General features: G+C 28.7%; 1 protein-coding gene across 1 annotated transcript; it reads right to left on the bottom strand.

Annotated features, from left to right (window-relative positions):
• Positions 1 to 847: 847 nt before the first annotated feature.
• Positions 848 to 14,071, bottom strand: LOC130664982 (synaptic vesicle membrane protein VAT-1 homolog-like). The gene is made up of 7 exons (XM_057465205.1): positions 13,448 to 14,071; positions 7,526 to 7,655; positions 7,079 to 7,294; positions 5,083 to 5,231; positions 4,845 to 5,004; positions 4,118 to 4,544; positions 848 to 3,388 (listed from the first exon to the last, which is right to left on the bottom strand). The coding sequence occupies exons 1-7, from the start codon at positions 13,750 to 13,752 to the stop codon at positions 3,363 to 3,365; spliced, it is 1,413 nt and encodes a 470-aa protein (XP_057321188.1). The 5' UTR covers positions 13,753 to 14,071; the 3' UTR covers positions 848 to 3,362.
• Positions 14,072 to 19,618: the final 5,547 nt, after the last annotated feature.

Below are 19,618 nucleotides of genomic sequence, written 5' to 3'. Positions count from 1 at the left end.
TTTACAACTTCATCAGGCAAACTGTACAAATGAAAATAAAATGTTATTCAACAATATGATCAAATTAACAAAAATATAACTTAAAAAACATTGAAAATAAAATAAAAATAAAATTAACACTGTTGTGTGTCAAAGTTGACTCCGAAAGATTTCATCGTTTTAAAAGATATAAATAAAGTCAGACACCTGACAACCATCATACTGAGAAACTTAGTAAATATCAACAGCAACATTTACAAATCTAGCACTGAATTTTTTCCTGTCCAAGTTCCTGATACTTACACTAATATTCTTCATTAAAATTACCGGGACTCCATCGGGACCAGGGCTGGAATTTCTATTGCTTCTTATAACTTTTTTTAGTTCGTCCATTATCAATGGTAAATTCTCATGATTATTTGTCTGGTTGTCAAGTGTTGGACTCGGGCATAGGTGACATGGCAGAAGATCTTCAGCTTGTTTTTTGAATTGGAGGAACGACTACAAATAGTTATTGGCACTAGAGTTAAATGCGAATGTATCGGCAAGCAATCCAGCTTTTCCTCTTGAAGAGATGGTTGGTTGATTGTTGTGATTGAATAAGATAGAGGACATGGATGGCGAGTTATTTCCATTAGTTTTTTTTATTTTTTTCCAAATCTGATCTGCTGGGGTTAGATTGATAAGACGAAGTTTTGCCAAGACGTTCTTCTGGAGGCTTTTAAATTTCTTCTAGCTTTCGCACGAAGTTTTTTATATTCGATTTTTAATTGGAGATCATCTTTGTATTCGGTTTCCCTTCATTTACACGCATTGAAATAATTTAATTATAGTAAATTAAAAGGTGATTAGGATTTAAAACACATAGTAGCATTACTCAATTATAATTTATTCATCAATAATAAGCATTTAGTATAAATAGCAAGTAGAAATAGATTTTTCCATCTATGGTTTTTCTTTTTCTTTAATTATAAAGCCGTATGATATTCAATAAAATAGTATAATTTTATAGTTTACAATTAAAGAACAATTTGGCTAGCTCAAATAAAACAGGATAAAATTAGATAATATATTTTCTCCTCCTTCAGAGCTTTAACCCAATAAAAGTTATAAGCCAAAAGCAAATATTTAACGACTATATTTCCATACTATTTAATATAGCGTTATCACTAACTATCTTTTGCAAAAATCTCCCTATTATAGTTTCGTTCCCATGTCGTAATTAAAAAATAATTTTTCTTAAATATTTTATATTATGTTTCATATTAAAATCCAGAAATATTTATTACGATTATATTAATGATTCTCCAAAAAGAAATTATAGCTGATTTTGATTCAATGTAATTTACAGTTTATAAAATATAGCTGTTTATTCAGATTTAATTGAGTTGTGAAAATATATATAGATTTATGTCAACTACCTAAAGTATCATAATGATATCTCCCATTAATTTTTCACTGAGTATAATAAAATTTTACAAAAATATTATTTTTTAATTATATATTACATAAGTTTGGATATTAAGATAATCAGTTTATTCATTTTGATATCAGTTATTATATGTTTTCATTTAATATTTAATGATTGAGTTCTACTTTAACCTTTAAAATACTGCTGAATGACATTTATTATTCACTATTGCTTTCAGCTCATAACTTTTACTTGATTTAGTCTTCAGACCCTTAACTATTGGACGTTTAGGGTATAAGCTTAGGCAACTGAAGTCCAGGCTAGCTTTACACTGCACTTTAAATATCAATAACTCGAGATAAATAAGATATAAATGAGAAAAATAAAAAAAATTTTTTTTTTTATATTTTTTGCTTAGTTTGAACTAAATATAAAATTACAAATATAAAAAATTTAATTTGTTTGTTCAATCAATCATCGAATTATCTCTCTTCTCATTTAATGTTAATTAAATATCAGAAAATTTTCATATGCAATCTCTGGTAAAAACTTCAATCACAAATCTACGAAAATGTTATAAGATATGTATGAAATAAAAATCAAATTTATCAAAAGTTTTATAGATTTTACTTAGTGATTATTATTTCCTCTTGTCTTTTACATGAAACTTATTTAATCGCATTTCATACCTTTTGTTTCAAATTATCTGATCTTAAATAATTACTAGTGTAATCAATATTTTAGGCAATTTAATGCTCAAAGAACGAGCTTTATATTAGGGTTTTCGGCAGTATCAAAAAATTGTAGAAATGCATCGATACTTAAATAAATTATTGAATTTTATCAGACATTAGAAATGAGTTTTTTTTTATGATCCTGAAGTTAACAGACAATTAGCAATTTTCGGATTTTTTTTTTTCAACAAGTGAACTAAAAAAAAAAAAAAAAATATGCACGTGTAGAAAATTTAAAAAACTTTAGATGCAATTTTTTTTTCTAGTAATTTGTCGTTTTAAAAAAAATCTAAAAATTATTAGACGTCGGCTAACTTTAGTATCATTTTTTTGTGAATTTAAATTAAAAAATCAAATGAATCTATTCCAATACTCCTTTTATTTTTAAACTTATGTTTTTTTTTTTTTGGTATCTAATTGTCAATTATTAATGTGATTATTTATTCATATGAACATTAACTACAACATAAAGTTAACCCGTAGTGACTCGCTCGCGGCTTTCACACTTTAGCGCTCTCCATGCTATTTTGATAACGAATACAAATTTTTTAAATCAAAATACTTTAATTAATTAATTAATACGTAATTTAACAGCATGTAATTTTAAAAACGACATTACACTATATGGTGCAAGTGAGTGTGGTAAATGACCGTATCACAATATTGTTAAGTCGTGTTTTTACTTAATGTTCACATTCGCATTTCAGAATGAGATGCTTCCGCATTTGGCATTAACACGATAAACTAGCGCTCAGCATGCGAGTAATGAAGATTGAAAAAAACTGTGCAAGTTATGAATGATCAGTGAAAAAATTGATTATAAAATAAAAAACACTATTAGACACCCAAAAGAAATAATTAATTTAGTAAATCTTATAACTTTTAATAAATTTTCATTACTCATTAAATATTTATGCAATCAATAATATAATATTACAGCTTTCAAACTTTATTAAATATTCTTACCAGAGATGAATTACAATAACTTGTAATGAAATGAAAAAATATTGATAGTTTTAATGAAAATATAATTTCATTTCATGTTTATGAGATCATTTGTTCAAATTTTATTATTATTATCGATCATTTTTCATTTACTATTTTAGTATATGCAGTTCACTGTAGATAAGAGTATAATAAGCTTTTTTTTATATAAATAATGCATAAACAAGTATTTTTGTGAACTTGTTCAATTTCAAATGATGTTGAAATGATGATTTGTAAACTGCTTTATAGATTCAGCTCGACTCAGTCTCTTTTACAGCTGAAAATTTTCATAATAAAATTTAAATAACTGTACATTAGTCAATAATAATACACTGCAAAAAATCGGGAGCGAAAAGGGATTTTTCTATGGGCGGAGTGATGCGGATTTTATTTCAATCCGCATTCACTCTAGTCCGGAGTTTTAATACTGAAATAAATTTATATTTAATAGAAACAGCTGTTGATTAGAAACATAATTATTTCAATAAATAATTCATATAGATATTAATAATTAAACTTAAAATATTATGTTTTTAATTTATAAAATGTTTCAGTAACTCACTAAATTATAATTTCGCATATATAATACATAGTGAAAATATAAAATTATCGAATAGCTATAGTGACATAGTTTTTATGGGAATATTTGATCTTTCGGTACAATATGAAATTTTATCTCGTAGTATGGTTGATGCAAGTCATACGACAGTTTGTAACTCAGTGGAATTATATTTATGCAAGTTTTATTATCAGCTGCTTATAATTTTTAAAAATCATTTCCCGTGAATACATAGACAGGGAGCTCGTAATTGTTTCCATAATTTAAATGTAAAAATATCAAAGACCCAACTCACTATGTATTAGTGATTTTTTTTTTTATAATTCATATTTTCCGAAACTCTCCTTCGGAGTGAATTTAAAATAAAAAGTCATCCACTCCGCGTTCACTCCGCAAATTTTTTACAGTGTAGTAATAAAAATAAGTGAATTGTTGTAATTTATTTACCATTGTCAGACGCATCTTCATTTTGGTCATTTTTCAATTCTGTTTCCGATTTCTTCTCATTTTCTTCTGGCTCTCCATGAGATTCTTGTTTTTCGTCTGGGTTAACATTCTTTTTATCCTTCACTTTACCCTTAGTAACAGGGGCAGGTTTAACTTTTGGTTCAAGACTTAAATCAAGCAAAATTTTACCAATGTTCTTATGTTCATGCATTTTCTGCATGGCGTCAGTAACATTCTCAAGAGCCCATGTCGAATCAATTTTCGGTTTAATACAACCACTGTTCCATAAATTAAACACTTTCTCTACGGCGTTTTTAATAAAAACATGTCCTCCTTGCTGATGCATTAAATGACGTAGGTTAAAACCGGAAATTGTTTTATTATCATCTAAGAGTTTAATGGGCGAGATTTTATCCACTTGCCACCACTAAAAAAGAAGATTATAATTATTTATTTATTTTTCTAATTATCGTTTTCGGCTTTAAAAATTTTCCAGCTGGTATGGCATTAGAAATTATGATAGACCAGCAATAAATTATAGTCTAATAAATTTATTGGGTTTTAGATCAGTTTATTAAAAAACTTGTCATCGCAATTAAAATAAATTAGCTATGATTAAAATTTAAAATTCTTAAAATTTTCGTCTCAGGTCGATTACCCAGCAAATTGGCCAATTTTATAAGTCTAAAACGAAAAATGTTTACTAATTTGAGTCCAATCAACTTACAGATCTGGCAACGGAAAAGAAACTTTTAGTTTCACCAGTGAAAAGGTTATTTGATCCATAGAGAATGTATTTGCCCATTGGTTTCAAAAGAGAGTAACATTTGTTATATTCTTCACCATACATACAATCCAGTACAATATCCACACCTTCAGGTAATATTCTGAAATGTATAAATATATATATGTTTAGAATGGAGTTAATTGACTCATTTATTTTTTTTTAACACCAATTTTTTTACTTTCGAACTTCACTGCAATAATCTGTTCCACGTTCAAGTAAATGATCTATATTATTTTCGGCTTTGAGTTCTTCGTGCTTAGATTTACTGCATGCTCCAAATATTTTTACATCTTTTACGGTTTTTGCCAGTTGAATAATGGCTTGTCCCTGTTAATAAAATAAAAATATAATTTAAGAGTTTATTTCAAAACATGATTACTAGAAAAAATTGTAGTTTTAAATAAAAAATAAGAAAAGGTCACAATATTTTTTTTGTCACACATAGAAAAAATAATAAGATAATTTGTTCATTACGATTGATTTTAATAGAACATAAGACACTATATATATATAGAATATATAATATATAGAATACATAAATTCTGCTCAAAATCTACATTTTGCGAAAAAAATCATCATGCATTAAATAATTTTATGATCTAAAGCTAGAAGAGCTTATAAATTTTTTTTTTAAGGAATTTATTAAAAAGCTTTGCCTAAGCCTAAAAATGAAAAAAAAATGCTGCAGTCAAAAAGGTGTATTCTAACTAAAACGTTCTTTTAATATTGAAATTAAAAATATGTCTAGAAAAATCACAAAACACGCATGATTGTATTGATGTTTTTTATTTTTTTAAATCGAAAAATGATTTTTCTTTTTTTAAATAATACTGATTTACGGCGGATCTATAATCCAAAACAATAATGAAAAAATCCGTAAATTTAGAATTTATTATTTTTTATAATCTTTATGAAAATTTTTTCTTTCATTAAAAATTTTATTTTTTTTTTTTAAATTTAATTTTTAATAAATTTAGAGAAAAAAAAATGTAGAAGACTGTTTTTTTCATCTAACTTGTCTTGTGAAACTATTTGTCAGTATTTTGTATTAAAACTTGAATTTTTTTTGTGCGCCGTTTCAACTTAAGGCACTACTTTTCTAAAAGCTAAAAGGCCACATGTTTTCAGACACGACTTTTTAGCTTAAAGATACCCAAATTTTTTTTTTACAGATCTCTACGTTTCGAAAGACTTTAAAACAAATAGCAAAAAAAATTTTTTGTGCGCCCTTTTAGCATGGATCTCTACTAATCTGTAGCAGTGCGCCCTTTTACCTTTTGGCACGCGATTTTTATACGTCTTAATGGAAACCCATTGATTTAGAAAAAAAAAAAAAACAAAATTCCAAGTTTTCTTTAATAATGAAAAAATCTCCGAATAAACTTTTTATTTTATTTTGATTATACTAGGTGTCAAATAAAATGATTAAAAAAAAACAAAATTTAATTATACGCCCTCATGGCTCCCGGTACTCTACCCTGGAAATTATAAGGGCGTATAAAAAAAAATTCAAAATAAGTGAAATTTGTATGTTTTAATTCTTGTATTTGTCGATGAAAAGTAAACTGATTAAGAAAAAAACTTTTATGCCTTTACAACTATTAATGATGTATTGGGATACGCCCTTATGGCACCTCTAAATATTCAAGACTTTTTTCATGAATTTTTTATCATTTGAAGCAAAAAATTAGAAAAAAACTGATTCATTTACAAAAGTTGGAACCCTCTAATCTAAAATTTTTAAGTCATATTTTATTTTATACAGACGATTCTTCCTGATTTTTTTCAGTTACGGGCTACTTCATTGAATGGATGAAAATTATCGGCACATAATGATGTTAAGTCTAAAAGTCATAATTCAGAAAAAACTTAATTTTAACAAATCATGTGTTTAGTTTTTGAAAAGTTATTCTTTTTTAAGAAAAATGATATTTGAAATATTAAAGATCTTGAATAATGAGTGGTTTTCAACTTGTGTGCTTCAGAATATCACCCTGAAGTATTACATAAGAGCTACTGAAAACATGTTTAAAAGTTCAACAAATCTAAAATAGTCAGTGTCACGACCTCAGTATGATTTGGGGTAGAATGTCTCGTATATATTCGTATGTGTATATGTGCGAAGAGAGATCGGGAGGGGAGGAGATAGAAATATAATAAGTAAAATCACTTACCACGCCTCCTCCAGCACTATGAACAAGAAGACTTTTTCCAGGAGTCAGACAGGATAAATCGAAAAGAATAATATAAGCAACCACATAATTCATAGTTATTGCTGCTGCATCGGTGTAACTCATATTTTCAGGTAATTTAAAAACCGCAGTCTCTGGGACAGTAACAAGTTCAGCCCATCCTTTGTAATCTGGCATAGCAACAACTCGATCACCGACCTAAAATATTTGCATAGATTTATTGAATGGATTTTTTTTTGGTTCCAAGCAAGCGCGCTTTCTGCTTTTCTAGTTCCAATAGTTATTCAAAAATTAAGGGCTCAACAATGTCATCATAAAATTTTATAATTTTTAAATTGGAATAAAAAAATTACATAACTTTTTTTTTATTCGTACATATATTAACAGCATTGGAATATCTTATTAACTATGTAAAAAAAATTGTCTTACTTTGAAATTAGTTACACCTTCACCGATCATTTCAATTTCACCTGTACATTCTGATCCCATGATAAAAGGAGGTTTACATGGTAAATCAAATGTTCCTCGTCTCACCATCAAATCTTGGAAATTCAAACCACTGAAAGAAATTAAATTTTATTAATGTCTGTTTGTATTAATGACAAATGAACCATACTATCGATAAGCGTTTGTTTTAATTGATAGTATATTTATCTAATCAGAGTAAAGTAGTATTAAGAATACTACACGCAAATAATTTTTGAGTAAAAATTACCCATAAAGTTTGGTACTGTAAGGACATCTAGCCAGTAACTAAACTTTTCCTATGTTGTAAGTAGAAATCGCACTTCATCTACATGCTATTGAGTAGTATATTTTACAATGTGTATGGTAAAAATTTAGATATTTAAACTTAAAGATCTAAATTGGTTCATCCGTTCAAAAGTTATGGAATATTTACATACAAACGCACGTATACACACACATACATACACTTGGATATCATCTTGAAAATATACACTGAGAGAAAAAAAAATTAAATTCAAGTAACCATGTTTACTTAACTCATAATACTGAAAAGAGGAAAAAATTTACTACATCGAAGTATAATATTTCTTATCTCTATAACAATTGTTTGAATCTACTCATAAATTTCTACAGACAATGCATTTTTACTAAAATTAAGAAAATATTTACTAAAATTAAGAAAATATTTACTTGGCACTATTTAAGTAAAATAATACTTAAATCAAGAAATTTTACTTGGAAATATACACTTTTTTCTCTCAGTGTAATAGATTCCTAGGACCTCAAAACATCGAGATCTGTCGAAAACTCGGTTTTCGAAAATCGGACCGAAACCCATCTTCCTTTTTTTTTTTTTAATTTCCAATTTTTTAGCGGGAATTAAAACAATAAAAAATAAAAAATTCTTTATAAAGTGAGAGAATGAGTGTATGGGGCTATTAACGAATCATGCATGCATTCTTTACGGAAGGAGGGTCAAGTTTAATTTTTATGTATATTTAATTTAGTGAGGGGGCACTAATTAACACATTTTACGTAAAATTTATTTTAGTAGCTCAGTCAGTATCACTAAGAATAATAATTCTACTCTGCCATCCCTGATAGCCAGATTTTCTGGTCAAAAATCTTGTCTAAAAATTTGAAAAATAACTTTGTTCCCGAATAACACATAAGATACAAGTCTCGACGACTCAAAATTGATGAGGGATCTTCGTATTTGAAGCCTTTTTTTCATCACTGCAAGAATAATTTCGATGGGTTCTTTAGTTTAAGAAATGCCATCAAATAAAAAGTATTAATTATTACTTGATGTCTAGATTTTAATAAAAACTTATTAAACTCTTCATAAATAACTTTCTTTAATTAATGTCTGCATCCATTTACTTCAATAACTTTAATCGGAAATTTAAGAATTGCTCATTTATGAGTTGATTTAATTTCTTGAATTTTGTTTTGTTAAATTTATAGACAACAATAAATTTCGAGCTCTCTAATCTCGGGAATTACCGGAAGTTTTGGGACTGTGCTTGGTTCTGGAGGCTCGGCTTCAGCACATCGAAACATTGGCCCCAAGTCTATAGCCCAATGCTCAGTTTCCAAACTTGGTTTTAGCATACCGACCAGTTGATTTGGTTTGGTCCGAGGCTTCGGCCAATAATTTTTATTTTACTGACACCACACCATTTCAAACAAGAATAATTTTCCCGTGTAGGAGAGATGCTGAAATTGTACTACTCAATGAAAAAATATGAAGTTAAAAACAATTTTCATTTTTTAATACGTTATAAATATATTATTTATTATGTATTATTGTTTATAATTGAAAAGTAAATTAAAATAATTTATACTACCTTTTGGTAATGTTATAATTGCGACTTTACCGAGTCGCGTTTTTAACATCTGCCTTATTAATTAGTTGATTATTTTTTTCTATGATTTAATTTAGCGTATGCCTTAAAGTACATAATGAAACAACATATGTTGCAAATTTTCATAAGTAAATTACAGAAAATAATTAGTGATTACGGAAAAAAAATTTATTTTTGTTACAATTGTAGTACCTCTCTATGACTCGGACATTTATGATATTGAAGATTGCATTGAAAAACGGAATAATTGATCATTTTTATAGACAAATCTTTCAGATTTATTGAATTTTTTTGTAATTCCTAGATTTCGAACACTGGCTCTCGAGCTTCCAGGAAAACACTTTATGTATTGACTTGTTAAGCCATAGTATAGAAAGGTGTTGTTATATCGTATTTATTACTGAGCGATTTTAATTTTTGTACCCTCGACTTCACGTAGAGAAAAGGGAGGGGTATGTGTATTTTTACCCTCGACTGCACGTCGAGAAAAGGGTGAGGTATATGCATTTTTTACCCCCGACTGCATATAATGAAAAGGGAGGAGTATATGCATTTGTTCAAAGAGTTCTAGGAACTTTTTTTTGTTATATTCCATTTTTCTCGAAATCTAATTCAACTAAAAAATTGTTTGGCCATTCAAAATAATCAGAATTTAGTGCTGATGGTTATAGACTACATTTTTTTTATTTTTAAAAATACAATCGATGGAAAAATCCAGTGCTAAAACAAAATACGACTACTTTTTCGTATTTTATCATGATGGCATAATATAGGTGGCGCAGATCAAATAATCACGCGGGTATATTAAAGTATTGATGAATATCATCATAAATAAAAATTTAATCTAACTACGATCCAATATCAATAAGTACCCGCTCAATATTATTAATGTATACAGAATATACATAAAATTAAAATAATAAATAAAGAAATACACATTCATAAATAACATAAACGAGTATGGAAAGTCTGGAATAAAAAAAACTATAGACGAATTGAGACAAATAACTAATTTAAAAACCCCTGGCTGGGGTGAATATTTAAGAGTAAAAAATAATTTTCGTTCAACAATAATTCAAGATGAACACGCAAAATATATCAAAATTTAATTTTACCACGTCCCCCGACTTGGATATAATTTACGTGTTCATCTTAAATTATTGTACGAAAATTTTTTTTTACTTTTTCAATATTCACCACAGCCAGAGGTTTTTGAATGATTAATTTTTCCCAATTTGTCTATTTTTTTTTCACAGAAAGTTGAAGAGTATTTAATGAAATTTCAGCGTTAAAAGTAACTTTTTCACGCCTCACTACACGCTGCATTAGGCGTATAACCGCTACAAAGTGTTCGTCCGATTCACTCACTTTAAATTTCTGTTACACTCCCATCAGTACGTAAAAGTAAGATAAATCATATACCATCATATAGATCATTTATTAAACTTTCATTATGTCTTAGTTTCAAGTCGATTCATCAGTAAATTTATTTGAAAATAAATATTTCATTCCAAAAAATCTTTTACGTCAATTATCTTGTATGAAACTTTGTAAACCCAATAATTTTTGAAAAACACCATTAATTAACACGGTTTTTATTTAAATACCTTTAATTTGTTAATAGGTAGAACGCAATTGAAATTCACTGTCTAAGCTTGATTGTTTAGTTATAAATAATAAAAATTGAAAACCTACAATTCCACAACATAAAACCCTATTTTGTTTGTGTCCTCTTTTTTCTCACGGCATAGACTATATTAGACTGGGCCAAAAAAATCTACTATATTTTTTTTTAAAAGTATATCGAAAATATTATTTAGGATGACAAAAAAAATTATTGTGAAAGTTTGAGCTTTTAATATCAATATTAAGAGGTCGATCATCAAAATTTTTGATTTTTTTTTACTGAGCAGGTTTTTGTCTTATAACTCCCAAGCCATCGAGATAAACGAAATTGACTAAAATATATTTCTTGAAGCAAATTAAATGCTCTACAAAAAAGGTCTGATTTAAATTTTTTGTCAGGTGAACCGTTTCCTTGTAATCATGCCTTGAACATTGGTATGATTTTATAATTTGGTTTTTCAACTGAAATTTTGTAATTCATGTAAAAATCAGTATCTGGAAAAAAGCCAATGAATAAATCTTAAAGGAAATTAAATGCTCTACAAAAAAAGCCTCTTAACAATTTTGGCTAAATTCACTCCTTCAAAAGTTATTCAAGGTTAAAGTTGAAGTAAAAACAAAATTGAAATTTTGTAAAATAAAAAAATTGTCAGTTGCTTGCTGATGTCACTGCCATATTTTATTTGATGTAAAGAATTATTTGAATAACTCTATAAAAATACTATCACTGAAAGCTTTAATGACTTTTTATACATAACTATAATACGTTGTTTTAAAATGTATGAACTTGGTTTAAAAGGTTTACTTCTATTAAGAGGGGCCGGGTCTTTTTTCTTTATCACTCTCAAGTGGATAAATCGTACTATCTTTGTTGCGCCTGCCCAGTAAATGGAAAAAATTTCCACGTTTTTTTCTTGAATAAATGAAAATTTTCGAAAAATGAAAACTTAGATTGCTGAAATATAAAGTGATACATCGAGGCTCCTTCTTTATTTTCCGTTTAAAGTAAAGTATTTGTTTGAGAGAAAACGAACAAAAATATAATAACCGACCCGCCTTGAAATAATTTTTCAATATCAAATACCGGATATTTTAATCAATTGCATCAGATTACAATTTCAGGTACATCATAATTGAATGGCTAAAGAACTTAAAAAATAAAAAAATATATTTATATAAAAAAACGATCTCTAAAAATAGATAAAAAATATTTAAATTAAAGAGTTTATTAAAATCTCTGAATCAATTCAATAAATGCTTTACTTGAACCCACATTTTTTTTCCTCAGTACATTCTGTTAAGAGATTTTACATTATACTGGAAAAAAATTTCAATAATTTGCAAGCTGAATAGTATTTTTGAATGACCATCTAAAATAAAGTTGATTTTTCGAGGTATCCAAAACCCTGATTATATTTTTTGAATAACTTCGAATTTACTTTACGGCTGCTACTAATATTTCATAAAATATTAAATTTTAAAAATCTTTTGAGTCATAAGAATTATCAAATCACTTTATTCGCTCGGGAGATATCGATTATTTACATGCATACGTACATACATCCACACCCACACACTCAGACGACATCTCAAAAATAACCAGAAATGATTACTAAGACCTCGAAACGTCGATATCCGATGTAAATCGAACTGAAATCAATTAATTCTTTTTTTTTAATTTAAAAAAAACATCAATCACGAATAATTATTAATTTTAAAAAATAACTGTCAGTTACAAATACATTTTCTCATCCAATATGTCGCAGTATTAATTCGGCACTATTTTAAATATTCAAAACTGCCAAATAAAGTTTTAGTGATGCGTGGAAAATTTTAATGTATAAAAAATCCTTGGAATCTTACGATTTACATACGAATATTTTTTTAATTACGACGCAAGAAAAATAAATCGATACTATTTATTTAAACATAAAAAATTAATTGAATTAAAATAAGTATCATAAAACTTTCAATTAATATTATCTTATAATATAAAGTTTATAAATAGTCAACGCTTCAATATCTAAACACAAAATATCCGCTGGATAACATATTTATCTGTGAATAAAATATCCCGATATAAAACATTTTAAGTGTTTTCGTTTCAGCCACTAAATATTTTTTTTTTTACATATTCAGTTTTAAAACTTTATCAATATGAAAGCTAATTTATCCGATTGTACATAAAAACTTATCGATTTATAACTTTTTTGAAGTGGAATTAATTCGTCCTTCCTGTAAATCGAATGAGAAGCGTCTGATACTTGGTCGGTAATTTAACGAGTAATTTTATTAAAATTTTAAATTCAGTTTTTTAACAATGATTTGTTTGTGCAATAAAAGTGTTTCAACAAAACAAAAATGAAATAAAAAATGATAAATTACTCACCATACTTTGACTTTAATAAGAACTTCGCCCTGATTTGGAGTTGGCTCTGGTTTCTTAAGAACTTTGACATTTTTTAGACTACCAAAGCTATTAAGAACAATAGCACGCATATGCTTTGGTTCTGATGCCTGTTTGCTGTCATCATTTTCGTTAGGCTTTTCTGACTCACTATTTTCTTCAACTTTTTTATCCTCAACTTGGGTATCTTGGACGTCGCTTTGTTCATTTTTTGTTGGAGAGCTCGTCTCTTCAATTTTTTTCTCTCCTTCAGCAGATGGGCTATTTTCTGTTTTTTCTTCAGCCATTTTATATATATTTTATACGTATATATGTGCAAAGTTTAAAATTTATATTAATTTGAATTTATCAAAGAAATATATACCACTAATAGTTGCTAACTAATCAAACTATTTATTAAAAATGAAAATATTTTTTACACTCTATACAAAATAGTATACCGGCGTTTTATAAGCCTTTAGATTTTTTTAGCGACACTGTATTCTCGCTTCTACTCTTACTGCTTTAAAATTTAATACCGGCATATAACTCCGTCTCAACTGTATGCATCGAAACCTTCACTGTTGTCGGTTGCTTAGCAACTGTTCCTCCCTATTGTCATTTCATTGAGGAGCGGCTTCCCGAACTGTATTCGTCATATTTCGGTTATTCTCGTATTTCACAACCTTCCCGAATGTTCCCGAATTCATTACATCTAGGGTGTGTTCAGAAACTTACTGGATCAACGTCTTCTTTTTTCTACACATAAATAATAAAAAAGATTTCATTAATCATTACATATCAGATATTACCCAGTAATATATTTCAATGCACTCTGACATATGTGTTCATTATTATTGATTCTGATTATCCGAGATATACATCGTCAATAATATAAACAAATCGTACAGAGCTCTTTTTTTATGACTAAAGAAACAAAGAATAAAAAAAAAAGTAACACATGGGAAAATCGAATTTCTTTCTCTCTCATTTTCGACTTTTATTCTATTATAACAAAAAGAGCATTTTCTTAAAGTATATGAATCAATATCCTTGTATTGCGCAAAATTTTAAAATACTGTTTTAAAAATTAAAAAAAAAAACTAGATAATAGACTAACAGTAGAACAGCCCCACGCTCTTTCGATATTTTTGAAGCTCAAAGACGTGTGTCGATAATATTTCCTGACTTGAAAAAATATTTTTTTTAATTTTACAAAATAAGAAGATTAATCATTTTGTAAAATATTAGAAAAACTTTTTGTCTTCGTCGATTCATAATGCGATCTAGCCGGCTTAAAAAAAAAACGATATGTTCTCATAGCTGTATACAGAAAAAAAGGATTTCTTGGTGCACAAAAATTTTACTTGCCTAAAAATTTTTTGCACATGAATTGAGTGAAAACAATAATGTTCTTAGGGCGAGAAATTTCTTTGCGCAAGAAATTTTTTCTAAGAAAATTTTTGTTTTCAATTCATAATCCTAAATACTTCTTACGCCAAGAAATTCCTTTTTTTTTGTGTATTTATAAGACCTATGCTATTTTATAATAGCACTTTCTTATAGAACTCATTCATTCTCACAAATCTCTATGAGAATAAATGAATTCTATGAGTTTTACGTTGAGTCATTGTCTTTCCAATGTTAGTTGAATATATTTTAGTACACTGATCTCATAATCATCCCTTTGCTCATGCTTAAAGCAATGAATATAACTATCTTTGATGCACTTATACAATAATAATGAGAATTTAAAAAGAATGGTTTACGGAGACAAATCAGAATTGTTAAAAATACAAAGTTGATGATCTTTTGTCAAGACGACAGACAACGCTCTTCTTTTGAAGATTTCAATCTTTATCCGTAAATTAAATTGAATCAAAAATGGTTTGCCGTTATTTTTTAGAGCAATCGACTATTTTATCAAATAAAATAAGTTATAAAAATTGATCTTATATTAAATCATTTATTCAGCTAAAAGCCCCAGTTATTGGTAAACTATATGTTAATGAAGTTTATATAATTGGTATACCTGACAGTAACCTGAAAGGTTTTGCAGTAAAATTTAATTCTTTAAAATCAATTTTCAGGAGTTTGAAATTTTCTAGAAATCGAATTTAAAGAGTGTGGAATTTTATTACATATGGATAGTATATAGTAGCGATGGTAGAAAGAATGAGATCTCATCATGATTATTCATCAATCGATTGTCAAGAGATACTTCGCTGGATAATGTCTCTAACCGAAAAGTATAACAAAGACCTCATTTATAAAACATGATAATGTTAATGATCTAAATCTAAATCGAATGTAATTATTCAAAACAAGATCTTAATCTACTCTTACCTGAAAATATATTGTATAGTCGTTTTTCTTAAATAGAAACATGTTTTTTCCATCCCTACACGGAAAAAAAATCTGAAAACTGGCTGACGCCCCATACGAAAAAAATATATATCCGGATATATCCGGGCTAATCTGCATCTATGAGACATATATTTATATATATGTTGCGTATATGCGACATATTCCAGATTTGCCCGGATATATATTTTTTTCGTATGGGCCTACAGGCCAATCCAGAAACTTCCCGCTCAAAGAGCTCGAAAACACTTTCGTCCAAATACCTTTTTGAGCTCGACGAACTTGGCAATATCTTTTAACATATTCGTATTTTTGAGCTCTTCGAGCTTCAACAAGATTTTTAAAATTTTGTTCATGATTTTGCTTAATGAAATCAATGAATTCGGACAAAAATCAATGAATGCGATTTAAATAAAAAGTTTAATGAGTTTTGAATCTGACCAGAGCGTTAATATATAAAATATCCGAGAAAAGTGTAGTGATCGAATGAGGCTACAAAATGGTAGACTCGCTTTAATTTTAGGTACATTTAATGATATACTTAGTGAGTTATCCTGGAAAAATGAGGACAATTGTTATGTTTTTAATATTTCATCACCAATATCTTTTGAACTAATAGACCGACTTTGACGTTTGAGATGACATTCGACGCAGTTTGTTAATCTCTAAAGCTGAAAATTTTTTGGACATAATCATTTGAACGTTTTTGATTTCATTCGAAAAAAAACACTTTTTTGAAATGTTTCCGTTAATGATATCTCTTGAACAAATGATTCAATTTTGATAGTTGAGGTGGCACTCAACGCGGCTTATATGCTTTTACCCAGGTAGGAAAGAACAACTGGGCAAGGTTTGGACCAAGCCTTGGCCAAGCGTCACTAGGATTATGCAAGGCTTGGCACGTTCCTTGGCTGAGCATTGGGCCAAGGATTGATCCAATCCTTGGATGATAGCCATGTCCCCAGCCTTGGGGAACGAAATATCAAGCCTCGGCCGAGTCTTGGGAAACAAAAAATTGAGTCTTGGCCAAGGCTTGGGAAACAAAAAATCAAGCCTCGGCCAAACCTCGGGAAGCAAAAAATCTAAGGCTCACCCAATGCTCGATCTAAAATATTATTATTTAAATTAATAAATATAATTAAAAAAAAGTTTGATCACACTTTTATCGACATTACAATGGAGTGTAATTAACTAATTACTGAATTAATGGGAAATAACGAATAAAATTATTTGGGGGCTAACGGGGTTCGAACTGAGATCCTTCTGATTACTAGGCCGGGACGCTATCCACTGTGCTAAATCTGATGTCCAAATAATCATGATTTTTTTGCTTGTTAATTATTTAAATACAATTTAATTCAAAAATATTAAATCGTAAAGATGAGGTGAACTGTAGTTTTATTTAATGAACAAAATTGTCTGATGAGTAATGACATATTTTTATTAGCACTACTAGGGAAGGGGAAGGGTGGGGCAAAAGGGGGTAGGGTAGGCAAAACGGAGTACCCCCAAAATATTAAAAAAAAAAAAATGTTTTTTTTAGTCTAATTGCTATAAATCCGATATATTTGCGCATTTTTAGCACTACGCATGACACTTGGGGCAAAATGGACCATCCAAAAATTCTGAATAAATGATTCTTTCATATTTTTATCGTCAAATTAAAAAAAATTTAATATATTAATTCATTTTTCGGCTGATTCTCTATAGCTGTGGCAAATTCGGCCACTAAAAATATTCGAAAATAATATTTTATTTTTTTATTGATAAAATTTTTGAAATAATGCAAAATAATCTGTAGTCTAAAAAATCAAAAAACACGTTTTTTGGGTTCACAATAATGACAAATAAAAAATATAGAATTGTTTTTTTTTATTACATAACAATTAGTAATTAAGCTAATCGAGGGGAAACGATTTATTACACCTAAAAAAATTTTTTTAGAGTATTGTAAAACCAAAAATAATTGTCAAGAGAAAGAAATACATTCTTAATGATGAAAACAATTTAATAAAAAAAAAAATTATCATTTATTGGAGGGGGGCCTCTCTGCCCCACAAAAAAAATTTTTTTTTGCCTTTGTATCCACCAATGATGTGAAATGTAATTTTTCTTTATGTATATTACATATAAAAAATTTGAATTTAATGAAATTTGATCAACTTTCAGAAATTTTTTTTTTCAACTTTTTTAAAGGATACCCCATTTCGCTCGCCGAAAATAAAAATTTCATGTTAACTAAAGTTTTGTACATAGCAATAACTAATTAAATGAAAATTATTGTATATCAAACAATTTTACTTTTTTGAAAATTTCAACTCTTGATATTAATCGTATACTCGGTAGACCGTTATGCCCTGGTCTTCTCTATATACATATATATATAGATACATGTAAAGTTGATAATTTTAATATTAAATAAAAATTTAACCCATGCTGAGGCATTGACCAATGGTCAGCTGCCAAGGCTCGGCTTGACAAAAATTAAACTATCGGACCCAGCCTCGGCCGATCCTTGGGCCAATGGTCAGCGGCCAAGGCTCGATTTAACCAAAATCAAAACATAGGGCCTGGCCCTGGCCGAGGCTCGGGCTAATGGTCACCACCCAAGGCTCGGCTTAATTAAACGAAACCATTGGACCAAGCCTCGGCCTAGACTTGGGCCAATGGTTAGCTGCCAAGACTTGGCTTAACGTAATCAAACCATTGGGCCAAGCCCTGGCCGAGGCTTGGGCCAATGGTCAGCTGCCGAAGCTTGGCAAGTGACAACAGGGTCAAGGCTCGGCCTATGGTCAGCCTTGGCGATTCCTACCTGGGTAGAGCTGATTCGATTTTGGAATCAATCCATGCACGGAAAAAAATGATCTATATCAATCGAAAAACGACAAATAACATAATGATGATCAAGTGATCAGTAAATGCTATCATACTAAATAGTAATTCTTTCATCTGTAAAAAAAACGTGAATAATTATAGGATAAATATTAAAATTTATTGTCTATGCAGGAAAAATTAATATTTGATTGATTAAACAATTCTAATTCATTTATTTTTATAGAGTATTCGAATAATCTGAAAATACTGAGTCTAATAATGTTGGTCATATTCGTGCACAGAATTATGATCAGATATACAAACATTTAATCAACTTTTCGTGAACATTTCTTATAAATCTAATGGTTTTTGCGTAGATCTCAAAATATCCGAACAATTGTAAGGAAAAAAAAATATATATCACACGGAAAAAAATTTACTGTTGCTGCAACAGGAGGCATTTATGTTGCAGCAACAGGAAAAAATCCTGTTGCAGCAACAGGATTTTCCTGCAGCTGCAACAAGGGACAGCCATGTTGTAGCAACAGGATTAATACTGTTGTTGCGACTTAATAGTAAAATATAGTTACACAGTGAAAAATTTTGTGTCATTGCGTCAAAAAACTTATTGCTAAAAATTTTTGTGTTAAATATTTGACACTTTTATGTGTACACTTAACATTTATTCTGTTAAATCAACACAAAAATGTGTTAAATATTTAACCCAAAAATTTTTAGCAATAAGTTTTTTGACACAATGACACAAAATTTTTTACTGTGTAACTATATTTTACTATTAAGTCGCAACAACAGTATTAATCCTGTTGCTGCAACATGGCTGTCCCTTGTTGCAGCTGCAGGAAAATCCTGTTGCTTCAACATGGCTGCCTCCTGTTGCAGTTGCAGGAAAATCCTGTTGCTAAAACAGGATGTTTTCCTGTTGCTGCAACAGTAAATTTTTTTCCGTGCATGAAAAAATAATTAGATTTCTCCAAA

Source organism: Microplitis mediator, chromosome 3 (genome assembly GCF_029852145.1).
Source record: "Microplitis mediator isolate UGA2020A chromosome 3, iyMicMedi2.1, whole genome shotgun sequence".
In the NCBI taxonomy this organism is placed as follows: Eukaryota; Metazoa; Arthropoda; class Insecta; order Hymenoptera; family Braconidae; genus Microplitis; species Microplitis mediator.
Note: the sequence above shows the minus strand (reverse complement) of the source record. Positions and strands in the feature narration are given on the sequence as shown.

Bases quoted from the DNA above. Each gene is read 5' to 3' on its own strand.
- LOC130664982 (XM_057465205.1), bottom strand. From the start codon at position 13,752: ATGGCTGAAGAAAAAACAGAAAATAGCCCATCTGCTGAAGGAGAGAAA. The intron at 5,232-7,078 runs GTAAGTGATTTT...TTTTATTAACAG, and splicing joins ATAGTGCTGGAGGAGGCGTG to GGACAAGCCATTATTCAACT. The intron at 3,389-4,117 runs GTAAATAAATTA...GAAAATTTTCAG, and splicing joins TGAAGATGCGTCTGACAATG to CTGTAAAAGAGACTGAGTCG.